Below are 19,222 nucleotides of genomic sequence, written 5' to 3'. Positions count from 1 at the left end.
GGGGAGGGGCCCAGGGAGAGAGAATCTTAAGTAGGCTCCCCACCCAGCAGAGTCCAATGAGAGACTCCATCTCATGACCCTGAGATCATGACCTGAGCTGAAATCAAGGGTGGGACCCTCAACCAACTGAGCCACCTAAGTGCCTCTCTCATGTGTCATTTAAAATGTCCCCTGTGTCCTGTATTTCCTTTAACCTGGTGGTTAGATCTGGAAGCCTGACAAGATTTAGGCATGACTTTTTTTAAGCAAGGCTACCTCACAGATGGGGGTGTGGCATGCTTCCAATAGGAGGCATGTAATGTCTGCTTCTTTTTCTGGGGACCAACCATTGAAGTCTGAGGTACCCTGAGGCCAGGCAAACTTCACTTATGCAAACTAAATCTTAAAATCTGACAGCATATTTCTTAACAGCACAACAATGCATCAACATCTTTTTTGATTTGTTCTCACCTGAGATATCACTACTTTAATTTGTTACTTCTCTTCCAAGGAGAGCAGTTACCAATTCGTGTTCATGTATTTTCATCACTTTCCTTTATCCTTTACCTCAATCTTTTTTTTTTTTTTTTTTTTTTTTTTGGGTGGGGGGGTCACTCCACTCTTCCGAGTAAAAACTAGTCCAACATAGTGACAATGATCCACATGGCCAGATTCGGCCATTCTGTCAGCACCCAGTGGCTGCATTAAAAGCTATGTTTGTTTCATCACCATAATAAATTTCAACTTGATTAGGTTGCACATCCAGTTGTTAGCTCCAGAAAGGTTTAGCCTTTAGAATGAAATCAAGACTGACATGAGATAGCTTTTTCAAAATAACAAATCACTTCATCTGTGTCTAACTTCAGCAGCACTGGTTAGGGGAATTCTGCATCTGCTCAAGAGTAACCCCTTTCTTAAGATGAACAATGGTGATGGGTTTCTGATCTAGTGGATAACTTTATGCCTTCCGCTGAGAGAGAGACTTCCACTAAGAGTTTTTCTTGTTCCGCCTTAATTCAGTGGAGACAGCCCTCACTGTAAGTTTTTGAGATTTATCTGTTCTTCTTACCCCAGCATTAATAAACCTGCACACAGAACATTGTACCAAACCCCAAAACTACTACAGTTGACACTAATTCAAACATTACTTTTCAAAGCCTTTTGTGTTCTGTTCTGTATTCAAACTTCATTGTAACACATTTTGATGTCAATTTGGAAAACATTGTACCATCTGATGAAGCAGTCTCTGGCATACAGTAAGCGCTCAAATATTACTGAGTGAGTCATGAATATATAAACAAAATAGGTGTCCATTAAGTAAACCTTCAACACAGCTTGAGTGAGTTTGACAGATTATAACCTGTGAGCCAGAGTCTTTAGGTGCTGGTGTTTCACAGAGATCTGCTATTGGTCAGCCTTGGTTTGGGTCTCTAAATCTTCTCACTGGGCCTCTTTATCTATGGATCTCTTACTGACACCCTAGAGCTACATCTTGGGACCAGATCTCTTGCCAGACTCCAGACTCTTATTTCCAATTCCTCCTAGACATCTCCACCTGGGTTTCCCACAAGCATTTCAAACTCCGCCTATTCAAACCTGAATTCAGCACTGTCCATCTGTATATTTCTACCCCGGTGAATGACTCCACAACATCATCCTTACTCACCTGTAACATGCAGTGAGTTGCCAATTCCAGTTGGTTATCCTATGTATACATGTCATATAGCTGTCCCCTTCTCTATCCATCCCCACAGATGCCAACTGAACCCAGGCTCTGCTAATCTCTCTCTTACATGACTTTAATAGTGTCTTAATCGCTTTCCACACTCTTGTTTCCTTTTATGCTCAAACATGCCCTTGCTCCCAGGCCCTTGAACCTATTACTACCAAATCAGATCTTACTTCTCTCTGCTTAGAACCCTTCATTGGCAACCCCATCACCTCCACTAACTTAAAAGGACTGTGTCCACGTAATTTATCTTCTAGCCTGGGACTCTTTCAGAGTGAAAGGTGGCACTGTTCACAGTTACACTGGTACAGCAGCCAAAACTAAGGCAAACCTTCACAGAAGACCCTCCCACATCTCCCCCATGTTCCCCAACCTCTGAAAACAACCCACTACTTTCAGTTTCTGGAAACTGTCACTGCTCTCTCATCTCAGTGCTTCTATACAAACTGTCTTGCCCTCTTAAACTATCCTCCCCTCCTGGTGCATTTCTACTTATCACTTGAACTTGCTCTAAATATCATCTCCCCTGCGAAGCTTTTTCTAAAACCTTCTGGCTGATCTGATTACATACTCCCAGGTGCCAACATTATGCCTTGGGCTCGTTCCCATGGCAGGACATAGGCCCCTGCCCTGTACACATGGGGTGCATCTGCTCCCCCTCGATGAGCTCCCTCGAGAGAGTGTCTTAAGTCTTGTCCATTTTTATCTCCCTAGCATCTATGGTGAATAGCAAGTCTGTTCCTGGCAGATATGGGCCATGTCATTCCTCAGTCATGTCTTACATTTAATAAAAACTGTTTGCCTTAGCTGCTATTTCAGCATAACTAATGAAAGATAAGAAAATGAGAGAGGAAGAAATGAGAAGTAGTCAGTAGCTCCTAATACCAGCCCTGTATATCACAGATCACTGCCACATTTAAACAATTTCTTTTTTAAGGAAAACTTTGGAATTATAGAATCTGATCTAGTGGCAAAACTCCTATAGGAGCCTATGAAAGAAAATAGGCATGGAGATAAACCCACGGCATAGTTGTCATTGTTCACTAAATTCTTGAAGCTTCTAGTATAAAAAAATAAATCCGTCAAAATAAAACAAAACTGCTGAGTATTCACAGGGTCCCAGGCAAGGGTGGGGAGAATGACAGGAATCTTGCTACCGTGACAATAGAAACATGGAAATGGGAATCCCACTAGCACACTTTTTTTCACAAGCACTCTACAATTTCCAAAGCACTACACATTTTAACATCTGATCTTCAAAATCACAGCCTAAGATGCACTTTGAGACTCAACCAACATTTCTCAAGCTTTGGCCAACCCATTGGGATCCTAAGCCAATGCTCCTCTAGCAGCCTGGGAACACTGGGCAGGCCTGACTTTATGCAAGTGCTTTCTTATGCAAAGCCCTTCAGCATCCAAGATAAGAACTAGAGCTCCAAATGTTCTATCAGCCAACCTGTCATTTTATGGCCGGGAATAATCTAAAGTGGCTGCCAGGAGTGAAGCCAAGCCAGGGACATTCTCACAATGCCAGGCCCCGGCTGCTGCCACAGCTGTAGCAGGTGCGTGGTGGGGGCTCCATTCCATCATCCTCTGTGTGTAACACACACACAGAGGCAGTTATCACGTCGTCTGCATTTGACAATGGAGCTGTGCTCTAAAGCAACAGCAATGTGCAAGCTCAAGCTGAGGCCCAGCCTCAGAGCCAAATTGATAAGACAATGCTCCTATAGAGAAGAGATCTGAGGTTCTAAAATATATCCCACACATAGATGCTACAGCTCCTGAAGTGTCAATGTTCAAAATCTATTTCTCGTGGAAAAAACATCAGTTTTAGCATCTTTTAAAACACACAGACACACCTAAGAGGGGTAGAGCACTAAGATATTGATCACTATCACTTCAGTGTGAATTAGCCCATGAATTCACTATCTTCCCTATTAGCAACTGTTCCTAGAGAGAGGAGATCACCAGACATCTTAAAGGAGTAAGAGACAGTTAAAAGCAGAGAGCAAGAAGGACTAACATAAAGGGGAGGTGGGATTCCCAAAGATGAACTCAGCTAGCCTCACATTTACCCAGCATCACCTCTAAAAGATAAACGATTGCAATGACCTGGTAAGAACTCACCCCTACTAATATTTGGCATTCCTTCCTTATCACTAAAACTAATAAATGAATATAAGAACATCCACAAGTATTCTGGTACCAGCGTTCTAGTATTTCAATTAAGGAAGATAGAACCATAATATAATTTAGTCCTGGAGAGGAGAAGGAGGAGGAGGTGGAGGGGGAGGAGGGGGGGGAGGGGGAGGAGGAAGGGGAGACGGGGGAGGAGGAGGGGAGAGGGAGGAGGAGGAGGGGGAGGGGGAGAGGAGGAGAAGGGGGAGGAGGAGAAGAAGAAAAAGAAGAAAAGTCATATAATGACTACAGCACAACAGGACCCGGTCTTCTGTCCATGGCCCTACTCCATTGGTCTCATGTAACATTAGTGCAGAGCACTGAGAATCTCACCCACTCCTCACTCTGCCTCTTAGCTTATGACTGGGTTTGTCTATACCATGGTTTTGCCCATGTCCCGTGTACTGTGAGAATGTTCTAACAACAGTGTTCTGTAATCCTACGTTATATTTTGACTGAGCATCAGTAGACTCCTTTTTCTCACAAAGCCTCCATGTACAAGATACCAAGCAAAACAAAAAGGTCATTGAGCTGATTAAACTGTAATCTGGAGAGCTTGTTCATGTCCAAGTACCCTACATATCTGCTAATTTCAATACTGGAACAAAAAGGTAAGATGCAACAACTGAGACAACAGATGGCAAAATTAAACATTAACATTAAAATAGACCTCCCACATGAACAACGGTCAGCCTGAGAGGAGAGAAAAAACAAATTTCAAAAGTGTCACCAATTTGCAAAATGCCAACACCAAAAGGACAAACCATTAAACCACAGGTTTAAAAGTCTTCACAGGATTTTGTTAATGGTAGAATGGCTTTTTATAGACTAACCCTTCCACCACAAATAATTAAAGCCTTTAGAAATATATTTCAAAACAATTAGTTGAAAACACTGGAGAACAACCAAAAAAGGACAGAAATTGGAGGGAATGTGATACTTGAAAGAAGGGAATTGCGCTGGTTAAGATCCGTATTTATAGGCCATATCCCAAGGTTATTCCCCAGGCTGCATGAGGTCGAGTGAAAAGAATTCAAACCGAAAACTACAGTTTTACTGGCTTGAAGAGTGAAATGACAACATCTCAGGACTAACAGATGACTGGAAATTGAGCAGAGAAATCCTGGAAAAGATAGGCCACAGAGAGGAGAATCCCCAAATTTATAAACTCCTTCAATCTGTTCAAGCGCAATAACTAGAGCAATAATTAGAAGGCTGAGAGAAAGGAGTTGAGATGTCTGCTGTTTCCCATTGTAGGAGAGACAATTTGAAGCCCAAGTCCCACTAAGTTAAAAGAACTTAAAATACCTTGGGCTTTCCACTGAAACCCCAGCTTGGTTACGCCTTACCAGTGAACACTATGTTTCAGGACTATGGAATTTGTCCAAGAACTAAGGGGTAAAAGTGAAAAGAGAAATCTCACTCTGAAAAGCCTTCACAATTTTAAGTGATAGCCAGTAATTTAGCTGACTGCTGGAAAATAAAGAAGAACAAAGGAGAAAAACCATATGCTCATGTCAATGATAAAGAAAAAGCCCTTGCCAAAATTTAACAGTCATTCTTGATTAAAAGAGAAAAACCAAACCTATCAGAAAACTAGGACTTGAAAGAACTTCCTTGACTGTGGTGAAAAGTATATACAAAGCGCATGCAGCTAACATCATACTTATTAGGGAAAGACTAAATTCCTTCCTTCTAAAACTAGTTATGAGACAAGGTCGTCTGTCCTCAAGGCGTCCGGGCACAATAAGGCATGAAAAGGAAATAAAAGTCATAAATATTAGCAAAGAAAAAGAAAACTGCTTTATTCATAGATAACATGATTATTTACAGAGAAAATCCTAAAATATCTATGAAAGAAAGAAAGAAAGAAAGAAAGAAGAAAGACCTACTAGAATAAATGAAAAAAAATTTTTTTATTTAAATATTTTATTTTATTTATTCATGAGAGGTGCAGAGAGAGAGAGAGAGAGAGAGAGAAGGAGAGAGGCAGAGACACAGGCAGAGGGAAGCAGGCTCCATGCAGGGAGCCTGACGTGGGACTCAATCCCGGGTCTCTAGGATCACCGCCCGGGCTGAAGGCAGCGCTAAACCGCTGGGCCACTAGGGTTGCCCTATATGAAAATTTTTAAAAAAGATTTCATCTACCTATTCACGAGAGACACAAAGAGAGCCAGAGACAGGCAGAGAGAGAAGCAGGCTCCTCCAGGGGAGCCCAATGCAGGACTTGATGCTAGGACCCTGGGACCACACCCCAAGCTGAAGGCACAGAGCCACCCAAGCGTCCCAATAAATGAAATTCTTTAAGGCCATAGAATGCACACCCAAGAAACAAAAAATTCATTTCTATGTGCCGTTACCAATTCCAAAATAAAAATTTTAAAGTGCCATTTATAACAGCGTCAAGAGTTTAAAATACTTAGGAATACATTTTTTAAAATGTGTGCAAGATCTCTATGTTAAAAATTACATCCAATTGCTAATATTTATATGGATGAGACATTAGAGACCATCAGTAAATGGAGAAATATACCAAGTTTATGGATTTCACAATTGTTAAGATGTCAGCCCTCCTCAAATTGATGGATAGATTCAATACAACTTTAATTCAACTTTCAGTAGGCTTTCATGTGGAAATTGATAATCTGACTCTAAAACTGACATCAAAATTTAAAATACTGAGAATAGCTAAAATACCCTTCAAACAAACAAACTCATTTGGAGGATTCACACTATTTAGCCTTCAGACTTACCATAAAGCAACAGCAATGAAGATGATGTCATATTGGCATAAAGACAGACAAATAGATAATAGATCCACAGTAGGGTCAAATTATTGGTGACAGAGGTTCCAAGAAAAAAGAAAGCCTTCAACAAATGGTAGGGAATAGAACAACAGGATTGTAGTATAAGGAAAAGAAATCTCAACCCCTTCACACACAAATACTAATTTAAAAAGGAACAAAGAAAGACCTAAATATAACATAACATGGACCTAAACATAAAAGCCTGTAATCTTCTGAAAGAAAACAGGACAATATCATTGTGACCCTATGACAGATTTCTTAAAGAGGATTACAAAATGTATAAACTAGGGAAAGAAGAGATTGATAAATTGGACTTCAGAGAAATTTAAAACTTCTGCTCAAAGAACCATTAAGAAAGTGAGAAGGCAAGCCACATACTGGGAAAACATATTCACATTATAAATTTCTCACGAAGGATGCTTATTTAGAAAACATAAACAATCATAAATCAGTAATAAAAAGACAAATCGAATTTCAGAAAACAAAAGACCTGAACTGGCACTGGGGGGAAAAAATGACCAATAAGCACATGAAAAAGTATCCAACACCAGGGAAATGCAAATTAAAATCACAAAATATCATTGTATACCCACTAGAAGGTCTAAAGTTAAAGAGAATGACCATACCAAGTGTTGATGAGGATATGGAATTATTGGGATGCTCATCACTGGTGGGAGTATAAAAATACAATCACTTTAGAAAAACATGTGAGAGTTTCTTATAAAGTTGAACATATATGTCCTTTATTACCCACCAATTCCAGGGGCTACATACCTACCCAAGAGAAATGAAAGTGCACATCAAGAAAAATGTATGTACGAGAATGCATATAGCAGCATAATAACTCCAAATGTCCATCAAGAAGAGAATGGGTATGTAATGGAACACTTGGCAAGAAAAAGGAATAGGATGCTAATGCACACAATGACACGAGTGGTTGTCACAGAAATTACTGCTGTGCACAAGAAATCAGACATGAGAGAGAATGTACTACATAGTTCCATTTATATGAGCTTCAAGGATAGACAAAACTAATCTATGGTGAAAAAAAAAAAAACCATCCCATTTATTGCCTCTGGCAGCAGGAGACTGGGAAAGGACACAGGGAACTTTCAGAGTGGTGGAAATCTTCTTTATCTTGGATCAGGGTGCTGGTGACGTGGTTGCATGCATTTGCCAAAACTCAAATTCGTCCACTTCTGATCTGTTCAGTTTCACTGCATATATATTACCTCAGTTCTTTAAAAAAAAAAAATTAGAGAGTGGGCGGTGGGGGTGGTACCAGGAGAAGAGGAATAGAATCCCTTAAAGGACAGAAGGAGATAAGAAAGAGAACATAATCCTTAAAATTTTAACACTTTCAGGGCAAACTGAAAAGTTGGCCCAAAACCAAAAATCTACAGTACAATTTGATAGACATGAATGAAAAGAGGCAAGAACCAATTCAGCTAAGATGATGATGAAGAAAATGTTAAACTCTGAGTGTGTTAAACAAATCCTGAGATTGCCAGATTTAGCCAATATATTTAATCTGGCAATCCAAACCAACAGATCATTAGAAACAAAATACCAGCCAACCCAACAGAAAACAATTTTTTTAAAAAGATTTTATTTATTTATTCATGAGAGACACACACAGAGAGAAAGGCAGAGACACAGGTAGAGGGAGCAGAAGCAGGCCCCTTGCAGGGAGCCCAATGTGGGACTCGATCCTGGGACTATAGGATCACACCCTGGGCTAAAGGTGGCGCTAAACCTCTGAGCCACAGGGCTGCCCAGAAAACAATTTTTTAAAGCATGTTTTACAAAATGCTCTTTTTATAACTTCCATGTTAAAAATTCCTACTGAGTGGGGACTAAGATTATATTTATACCAGAAACCACCCAAAACTAATCCTTACCTTCAGTGAAGCTCCCTGTTAGGGTTATTACCACAAATACCTTCCCTTCTGGCTCCAGATCCACCTAGAAAGAGAAAAGAATTGGGTGTTATATTCTAATTTCAAAGTACTTTTTGTGGGCCTCAAATAATTCTTTTTTTTTTTAAGATTTTATTTATTTATTCATGATAGACCCACAGAGAGAGAGGCAGAGACACAGGCAGACTCCATGCAGGAGCCTAATGTGGGACTCGATCCCGGGACTCCAGCATCATGCCCTGGGCTGAAGGCAGGTACTAAACCACTGAGCAACCCAGGGATCCCCCTCAAATAATTCTTCACAAGGAGGCCTACATGTGCAAATCACAGCCATCAACCAGACCTAAGTCTTTTTTTTTTTTTTTTTTTTATGATAGTCACACAGAGAGAGAGAGAGAGGCAGAGACACAGGCAGAGGGAGAAGCAAGCTCCATGCACCAGGAGCCCGACGTGGGATTCGATCCCGGGTCTCCAGGATCGCGCCCTGGGCCAAAGGCAGGCGCTAAACTGCTGCACCACCCAGGGATCCCCTAAGTCTTTCATTCAATGGAGAAGGGACAAGAAATAAGTGCAAGTACAGGAACTTTAAAAGTGGAAAAGCAAATCTAAGGGGAACAGTTCTTTCAATGTTTCCCTTGTCTTCAGTTTTATTCTCTTCTATTTTGGCTCTTTGTGATATTATGGAGAAGCACTTGTAAACTGTCATTGTTTCTGAGCTATCCCTATCTCATGTCAGAGCAACATTTTATTAAACCAAATGGCAGGTAAGGGGTGCCTTGGTGGCTCAGACAGTTAAATGTCCGACTCTTGATTTCCACTCAGGTCATGGTCTCAGGGTCATGGGATCGAGCCCCACGTTGGGCATAAATCTCAGTGGGGTGTCCGTGTGAGATTCTCTCTCTTTCTCTTTCTCTCTGCCCCTCCAACCTTTCACTCTCTCTCTTTCTCAAATATATCTTAAAAAAAAAAAAAACAAACACGTGGCAGATGTATGAAATAGAGAAATAATGGCAACATACAAAGCGATAAACAAATGAGGCATGGTTAACTGCAACTTTTTCTTGTAGGAAGCAAAAAGAGGGAAGAGTACCATCTCCATCTCTACCATTTTCACCTGAGTGTAGTCCATCTTCAGCAAGCACCAGGGAAGGCAATTCAGGTACTTTGCATTCATTAATCTTGCCTGTTCATGGAGTATCAACATCCCTTAAAGCTCTTATCTATGCGCTGAGATATCAAGACATCCACTCTGCAAACCAGGCAGTTTGCAGTCTCCAGGCTAGGTCTTGTCCTCTTGCAGCATGCCTCTGGATTCAAGGCAGCACCCTCTAGACCTGCTCTGATCACACCAGCCCAGGTGGACGGGCTCTGCCCTCTTCAGGCTGAGTGCTAACCTTGAACTATCCAAGAATATCTCTAAATTGTGAGGTTCTTTTGGACCCAAATACATGAATTTACAATTGTCAAAATCTTGTCTGACACAGCTCATGACTCTATTCCTGCCTTTGACTTTTCATCAAAGAGAGAGAGGTCCACAGAAGCCAAGTACAGATACGGCTGATCATTTTTGGTAGAATATTACATTTAAATAAGCTGCAAATTACATGGCGCAGTGCCCAAACTAGATGAAGACATGGCCTCCAGCCTGACTGCCACAGCTGGTTCTGGAGTCTGGGCAAGGTCCTTAACCACCCCAAGCTTCACCATTCTCATCCAAAAGTCTGTGACGTCGCTATTCAGCATTTTTGGCATGGTTTCCATCAAATGAGCTCAAAGAACCTTGATAGTACTATTTCCTGTTTTTACTGTACCCATAGGTGACAAAGAGTGGGAAAAAAATGCATTGACCTTTCCCTAGCTTACCACCACATATTCTTTAAGGCCACACCCTGATTATATACTTTTTCAAAATAAAAGATGCCTGCTTTGTTCTGACTCAGAAAGCTTTACCTGTATAACAGCCTAGTCTTATAAACTCCCATTCCTCTGCACAAGATCTACTATCAAGGTGTTACCACACTGTAGATCACACCAACGTTCAAATCGGCTACTTATATCATGACTACTGCTAAGTGAACAATATCCCCAAAACTGTCTTAATACCACTTGTGAACCTTTATGGAACAGTTCTGAAAATAGAGCTCTCTGGAGAGATGACTAAACAGGATGTCAGTCTCTAATTGTCTCCACTCTCTGCCTTGACTTGTTTCAAGTCAAAAATGTGTTATTTTTAAAAGCCACTCCTTCATCTTCAATATAAAGGCCTGGCAAAGAGCACACACATGCACACACATTCAACCTCACAACATAAACTGCTGCTGGCACAGGAGCCGCTGTCAGCCTCCAGACAGATTGCTGGGGCCACCTCCAAGATCCCCCGGCCCCTGGCCAGTGTGTAAACTCTCTCCAACACTGACCCAAGGGTCCACAGAGAAGGCCACTCCTCCACTCCCAGGGGTCTGGAGCTGCTCTGATGGCTAAAGAGTCCACCACACAGAATTGGGAGTTCTCACAAGTAGAATAGGTTTGCTTCTTCATTTTTGACCACTGCCACCATCACCATGGGAAAGCCAGACTCAAACACCAGATTCAAGCCCACTCCACTTAAACCCCTGACCTTAGAATAGGGGTTTACAAACTATGGATTTGACATGAAAACAATGGGGTGGTTTGCACACAACCAAGATTCTGGAACAGTAAAGATGCACGTGTCACATAGTAAGGAAAAGTGCTATGTCATGAAACTTCTGCTTATAATTTCACATGCATTTTAAGGGTATATGGGTTTTAGCATAAAAATATATCCCTGTTACAGACAAACAGTTTGGAAAATATGGTCTTCCAGATCACCCCTTCCATTTACACAGTGCTGATAGGCTCTTGGTGTCTAGTCATAGTGACTGCTTGGACACCCCCAGTGACAGCCAACTTGCTACCTCCACATCTGGCCTCTTTCATCCTACAGATCCACAGAAGGATCTTTCTCACAAAGCAGAAGTGCAGCAACCAATAGTTTCTATGCACTGATCCTAGTCTTTCCCCTATAAGTCCAGTGGTTATTTTCTCTCCAGCTAGAACATCCATTCCAGCCTCCAGGAACTGCACTTCAGCTTTTATTCGAGAACTACCCCTCCCTAACAGGTAGTCCAAATAATTTGGCTGGGATTATGCTCCTAGCTCCAGCCTGGACAAGTGACCTGGGCCTTGCCAATCAAGGCACTGAATTTCTCCAGCCAAGATGACTGGCCTGGAGCTGATATATCAGAGTAATGAGTAATCATTACTCTCTACCCACAGTAACTGGGGCACAGTTTGGGCACAAAACTCAAGTAGGTCCCATTAGGAGTCCTGGATCTACTAGAAACAGAAAAGATCTCACTTCTGCTGAACTTTAATCTAGAAGGACATAAACTTGAAAGTGTCCAGCACCCTTTCTGCCACCACACTGGGCTGGAGAAGGAAGTCAGCTAAGAAGAAAAAGCTGAGAGACAGAAAGAGACCAGATCTTTTTATCACTTAAACCCATAGATCAAGCTTGGCTTGATTCTTCTGGACTTTTCAGTCATTTGAGCCTGTAAATTCCCAGTTTGAGTACAGTATTCTATCATCTGCACTGAAAGACTTATTCAAATTGGCAGCCAAAGAGAATAAGTCAAATATTTAAAAACAGTTATCACCTCTCCTCTATACCTTCTAACATCCATACTACCACCTACAATCTAACCCTCTGCCTCCCTCTGGCATTGACACCGCTCCTGCAACCCTTGGCATGTACCACTGTCAAATCCAAGGATATGTCTGTTTTCATCTCCTTTGATCTCTGCAGCTCTGATCCCCTTGACAGCTTCCTTCTTCACAAATTTCCTTCTTCACAAACTTCTTTGCTTCCAGAGGAAGACCCTCTTCCCTGGTCTTCCTTTCACTTTTCTCTTTCTCTCTCAGGCTCCTTTCCAGCATCTCTCTCTCTCTCTTCCCAACCCCCCCCCCCCACCTACCCACCCCCGCCCATTGCCTTTAAATCGTGCTAAGTCCTCTTTTTCTTCCATTGGAAGATTCAACCTCATGATTTCAGCACCAACTTGAGATTCTTTGGGGGAGGAGTAGAAGAAACAAACATATTGGAATCTCCAAATGGGTATAGGCTAAGGACAGGGAGCAGTGTCAAATTCATTTCCTAAGTCTCTAGCATAGACTTCACTCTTAAACCTATATATGGACCTTTTCTAAAAGTATCTTCTCCCTTGTCCCACTGAGACAAATTTCTTTAATTCAACACATCAACATGCCGAGGATCCAAATTCTTATTCTATGCCCCCTAATTGACACCCCCACAGTCTTGACATCACCACTGACCCAGCAGCACAGGCTCCTGGTGACATACATATAATTCTACCAAACCCACTTTCTGTGCCTCTCCTAAACCTGCCTCTTCCTCCCTATTCCTACCACCATGCCTCGCCTGGCCATCTGCAATGGCCTTCTAGTTGTTTCCTGTCTCCAGACTCACCCTCCTCCAACCACTGCCAATGACCAGTTTCAAAAATGAAAATCTGACCATGTGACTTCCTAATTTAAAATCTTTCAATGTTTCCTCTCCCTTCCATGATAAGGTCCAAACTCTTTAGCCTGGCACATAGCCCTGCATGCTGCGTCATGCTAAACACATTTACAACCTGTACCCCAGGCTCTTCTAATTACTTGTAGACTAGGGAGGTATGTTTTGTCATTTAATCTGAGAGATCAACAAAACGTGTTACAGTCAGACAGCATACTGGGGAATATAGTCAAAATTGTGAAAAATACATTGTTATCTGCCTGACATTTACTGCCTAGTGACTGAGGGCATGCAATCTTTCTGGCCAGAAAACTCTTTCCTCTCTTTAACTGTCAAACCCCTATTTGTCAATCAAGACTCAACTCAAAACTCATTTTTATAAGATATTCCTAGGCCACTTGAAGCAGTTGGACAACTCTGTACCATTATAGAGACCATCGTTGGACTCCACGTCATGTTGCAATTGTTATGCCCTGTCCCTTAGATCTTACCTTGAACATAAGAGGTCTGGAACATTCATGGAACTAGTCAGTAAATAAGTTAATAAATATGGATATCCCAAATTCCTTCATTAGTTTCATATAAGGCATGGTTTTCTCATCTGACATTCTGACCAGTTTCCTCTGGAGGTGCCCTATTTTCTTCATGTGCCCTTAAATAAAGAACATCAGCCTGCAGGTTTAACTTGACCCTCATAGGGAAGAGCAAGATTATGACCAATCTTGATCTTGATAGTGACACTGCCCATAACTAATGCAGCTATAGACTGCACGAGCACTATGAGAAGCCCTAGTGACCCATGTTGAATCTGCTATCCACTAAAACCTCTGCATCTCTCCTATGTGCCATAAGGCTCTGCTTCCCACATCCCATGTAGTGACTAGGCCCCAAATCCTAGGAGCTTCATATTTTTTCCCTAGAACTTCAGCTTGTTCTAGGACTCAAGGTTTGCTGGATCCCAAATCCACCTGGTTCAAATCACTTTCCTTCTCAGCTTAATGGACTACAGGGCCTACAGTAGCTACATCATCATCTAAGAGAATGTCCAACAGAACAGGGCTGAGGCCAGAGTGCTCAAGTGGCTTCACATAGAAATGGACACATTTAGCATTCTTTCTGTAAATAGACATTCAAGGAGGAATGACTGTACCAACCCTTCTCTCCTAAAGACCACTTCTGTGGGTCAGGAGGACAACTCTTGTGGCCCTGATCAAAAATCAGTAAGCAATGAACTTTTTAAAAATGACATTCTAATGCACAGATAAACGAGAAAAACTCAAGAGTCAACAAATGGCGCTGTAACCACTGGCTGTCCATATGCAAAATGGAGAACTTCCAACTCCTACATTGTGACTTACACAATTATAACTCAAAATGGATCACAGACCTAAACGAAAGACTTAAAAATTTTATATTTCAAGAAAAATACATAAGGTAAAATTGGGGGGACCCTGAGTTAGATAAATTTTTCTAGATATGACACCAAAAACACAATCCATAAAAGAGAAACAATGATAAATTGGACTTCATCAAAATTAAAGTTTCTGCTCTTGAGATACAGTCAGGAGTATGAAAGATGAGTCATAGATTAGGAGAAAATAGTTGTAAATCATATATCAAATATCTGCATCCAGGATAAAGAGCTTGCAAAACTCAATAATAAAACAATCCAACTTTTCAAAAATAGGCTTCATTACTTCACGTCTCACCAAAGAAGATATACAGATGGCAAATAGGTACAAAAAAACCAAGTTCATCATCATTACTCATTGGAGAAGTGCAAATTAAAACCATAAGGCAATAATAACATATACCTATTAGGATGGCTAACATTGAAAAGTCCGACCATACTGTTTGTACAAGTACGGAACAACTGGAATTATTACACACTGTTGATGGGACTGTAAAATGGTATCATTACTCTGAAGACAGTTGGACATTTTCTTAAAAAGTTACGTATACGGGGGCAGCCAGGGTGGCTCAGTGGTTTAGTGCCGCCTTCTGCCCAGGGTGTGCCCCCGGAGACCCGGGATCGAGTCCCATGTCGGGCTCCCTGCATGGAGCCTGCTTCTCCCTCTGTGTGCCCCCCTCCCCGCCCCATCTCTCATGAATAAATAAATAAAATCTTTTTAAAAAAAGTTATGTGTACATCTCCCATTTGATCTAGCCATTCCCCTCCTGGTAATTACCCAAGAATAAAGACAGCATATGGCCATACAAAGATATGCACACAAATGCTCACAGCTTTTTTTAAAACGTAGTATAGCCACACACTAGCATAGTACTCAACAATAAAAAGAACTGTTAATGCATGCATGCAACAACATGAAAGAATACTGTACTAAAGAAACCCAAAACAGCACATTCTGTCTAGAAAAGGCAAACTAATCTATAGTGACAGAAAAATCACCAGTGGTTGCCTGGAGATGGCGGTAAGGAAAATAGGACAGGGGAGGTGGGGAGGGATTTCTAAAATGAAAGTATCCAGACAATTAAATGGACAAAGAATATTCTTTTTGACTCATAGTGCTAGGACAACTAGATATCCACATGTCAAGGAATGAAGGTGGCACCCACCTTTTATCATATGTAAACATGGACTCAAAGTGGATCATAGACCCAATGCAAGAACTAAAACTATAAAAATCTTACAAGAAAGCATAGAATTAAACTTTCCTGACCTTGGGTTAGGCAATGGTTTCTTAGGTATGACATCCAAGTACAAGATATGACATTAAGTACAGGATATATACAAGTGATTTAAAAAACTGATAAACTGAAATGCATCAAAATTAAACACTTTTAAGGTATAAAAACAAACAAAAAAGAGTCTACACCTCACTGCCCAGATAACCCTTTCCAAAGTGCCACTCTCATCAACTTTCTCTAGCAAAGCCTGTACTGGCTCCCCAGTGCCTTCAGAATAACTCAAGCTGCTCCACTTAGTTTTCTGGGCCACCAAGGTTCTCTTTTCACTGCCTCCCCACTAATTTATCCAAACCTCTTTTTCAAGCTTCCATTCTTTAAACCTGCTCTTCTAGTCAGGCCTGTCTCCTCGCCATGGCATAGCCACACCTTTGCTCAAGCTGTTGTCTCTGCTTGGAAAATCTCTCTTCACCTGTCCATTCATTCAAATCTTTACTGAATTATTCCTAGGGCTGGGATCATCGCCTGGTGCTCAGGATTTCCCAAAGTAGTTCCCTGGGGCTGCCGGTGGGATACTTAACCAAGTGCGCCTGAGGAAAGTGATGCAGCCACAGGAGCTTTAGGCCAGGAAGATCTTGACATACCTATTGGTCCCTCCAGTCTCAAAATTCCTATCTCAATTATTATCTTAATACTTACCTATGCCCTAGAACAATTAGATAAATTTCATATACTTTTATCTCGTCACTTGCAGTAAGTTTCTAAGCTCCATTCCAACAGGATCCAATATTTTCATGTTCCCCAAAGGGCCTAGCAGAGTTCCTTGAACCAAGTAAACATTCCAAATATCTATTGATTTGGTCTAATGAGTTGAATTGGAAGTTTCATTTGGCCACCTCAATTTCATCACCTATAAAATAGGAATAATTAAAAAATAAATAAATAAATAAAAATGAAATAGGAATAATAGGGACACCTGGGTGGCTTGTGGTTGAGCATTTCCCTTCAATGCTCCCAGGATCCTGGAATTAAGTGCCACATCAGGCTCCCCATTGGGAGCCTGCCTCTCTGCCTATGTCTCTGCCTCTTTCTCTGTGTCTCTCATGAATAAATAAATAAAATCTTTAAAAAAAATAGGAATAATATTTTATCTTATAATAAATATGTGACAGCACTTCGAAAATATAAAAGCACTCCAAGATGGCATCAAGGCATACCAGTAGCATATGGACTGCATGGGCCCACTGCTTAGGAATCATGCTTTGTTCACTTGATATACTCACTAGATCTCTAGGAACCCACTTTCCCCTTCTATACCCCTAGTCAAGGTTTGCTTTCCCTTGACGTCACTTGACAGAAGTTGAGCAAGTCTCTTAAATCCTGGCTCAGTCTCCTAGACCATGAAATGAGAGTGTTGTCTAAAAGCCTTTCTAGCTCTGATGTTGCATGATTCTAAACAGGCTTGGATAAAAGCCTGCACACAGGACTCAACGGAAACACTCATTTAATTAACTAGTAATAATTTACAACCATTTCCCTTCACAAAAGGCATTAGAATTGATCATAGACAGGAACCTTCTGTCTACTTAATATTCATCTTGTCCTGGGATTAGCAGAGAGATCTAGCATATTATAAGAAAAAACAATCCTTTATTTGGGCAAAGGTACAAGTTCACCTAGACTCCTTAAGCCCTGAGCCAGACATCTGTGATATTCAGATTTTTGGCTTGGTGGCTTGTTTCTATAACTTTTCTAAGTCTTGCTCTATGGATAAGTAACAACCTAAAAACATGATAAAGCATTTCACAATTCTCTTACAGCTGAAACTATCGGGCTTAAAATAAGATTTCTAATTCCTAGAGGAAAAAAATACAGGATTGTCCCAATAACCAACAAGGAGGTGTGTTGCTATGTTCCCTAGTCATAAAAATAATAGCTACCATGTCTTGAGTTCATCAACATGTAATAGCTAAGTGCCTAATCTACATTGTTTCTCACCTTCACCACCTGCAAGGTAAATATCATTCCACCACTATACAGAAGGGGAGGAATGGAGGCTCAGAGAGGTTATGGAATTGACCAAGGTCACCAGCAGTGAAGGCCAAGCCAATACCTAGATTCAAGGAAGATCCCATAGCGGTTCCATAGCAGCCTGCCTCAAGGCTCCTATGTGTGACTATATCTGCCTCTAAGTTACTACAGGTTTGCCCACTGCCTTTTGCTTCTCCTGATGCCAGCATGCTTGGGCTTCTGGCATGTTAGGTCATCATATCGCCTATCTCCTTTGGGAAATCAGGCAAGACTCATGCTGTCAGCACCTGACGAAGGGTGCTCCCTGCCAAATTCCAGGCTTCAGTGTACCAGGCTCATCTCTTCTCTGCCAAGGCCTGTGGGCATGGCACCAGCCTGACAGTGGCACTAGATGGTTCGCAACAGAGGTGGAGGGGGGACAAGTCAAGAGCTGCTAAGTGTGGCAAGTCTGTCTGTGCTGGGGCTGGTGAAAAAGCAACGGGTAGCTCAGGACTCATTAGTCAGCTGCCTGGAGGACCCGAGTCAGTGTCATGTGCTATAGACACACAACAGGTTCCCTCACTGGGGGAGAGCTGATAGCAAAAGGAGGTGAATGAGGCAAATCCTATAGCCCTGCTGGTTTTCTATTTTTATTTAACAATCAGATAAGTTTTAGCAGTTAAAGGCACACTAAGAAGTACCACAGATTAAAAATTATCAGAAAAAGTGGCAAGAACTGAACAGAAAAGTGAAGCTTATCAAACCTGACTGAAGTGAAAGTGAAGGAGGACAGTATCTTTATCTCAGTGATCAAATCCTCCTCTTGCCAGGTCTGGACCCTCTACTGCGGTCAGAGAAGGGGGTGGGAATAGAGCCTTGGGCTGCGACCACGGCTCTGGTGACAGGACATCTGGTAGACTAGCCTTTATCTATATTCTATGGTTCCAAGTCAGAAGTGGTTTCTGAACTCCACTGAGCAAGGAAAGATGTGTGAAGACTACTAAAGAACCTGTCTCTAAAATTCAAACCTAAGGTTCATGATAACTCTTCATCACCCCAGCTAAACATACTGACAAACCTATTGTAAATTTAAATTTAGAATTATTTCAGCCCAGAGTCAATTATCCCTACATTTTAGCATAAAGGATGTATCCTCTGGCAAAGGTAAAAGTCAGTTCATTACAATTAATTTTTCAAAGCTTCTCTGCCCATAACAAAAAAATTAGGAATAGCCAAGACTGGATATCTCTGAGGATTATTTTTTTTTCCTCTGCCAAGGAGTAGGCTAAGGAGAAATAGAAATAGTCTACTGTATGTTCTAAGTGCTGTGGTGCATCTCTCCCAATCCTTGGCTCCAGTATCTAAGAGACTGAAAATGTAAATTAAACGAAAGTTG

At 41.4% G+C, this 19,222-nt stretch overlaps 1 protein-coding gene across 1 annotated transcript in view; it reads right to left on the bottom strand.

Annotated features, from left to right (window-relative positions):
* Positions 1–19,222, bottom strand: part of PRKCH (protein kinase C eta) — a 233,676-nt gene that overhangs the window by 157,310 nt on the left and 57,144 nt on the right. The window contains exon 2 of the mRNA XM_025442644.3: positions 8,598–8,661. Within this exon, the coding sequence (XP_025298429.1) occupies positions 8,598–8,661 (64 nt within the window). The remainder of the gene's footprint in view (positions 1–8,597; positions 8,662–19,222) is intronic.

This window comes from Canis lupus, chromosome 8, assembly GCF_003254725.2.
Source record: "Canis lupus dingo isolate Sandy chromosome 8, ASM325472v2, whole genome shotgun sequence".
Taxonomy (NCBI): domain Eukaryota; kingdom Metazoa; phylum Chordata; class Mammalia; order Carnivora; family Canidae; genus Canis; species Canis lupus.
The sequence above is the reverse complement of the archived record's forward strand: the minus strand, read 5'-3'. Positions and strand labels throughout refer to the sequence as shown.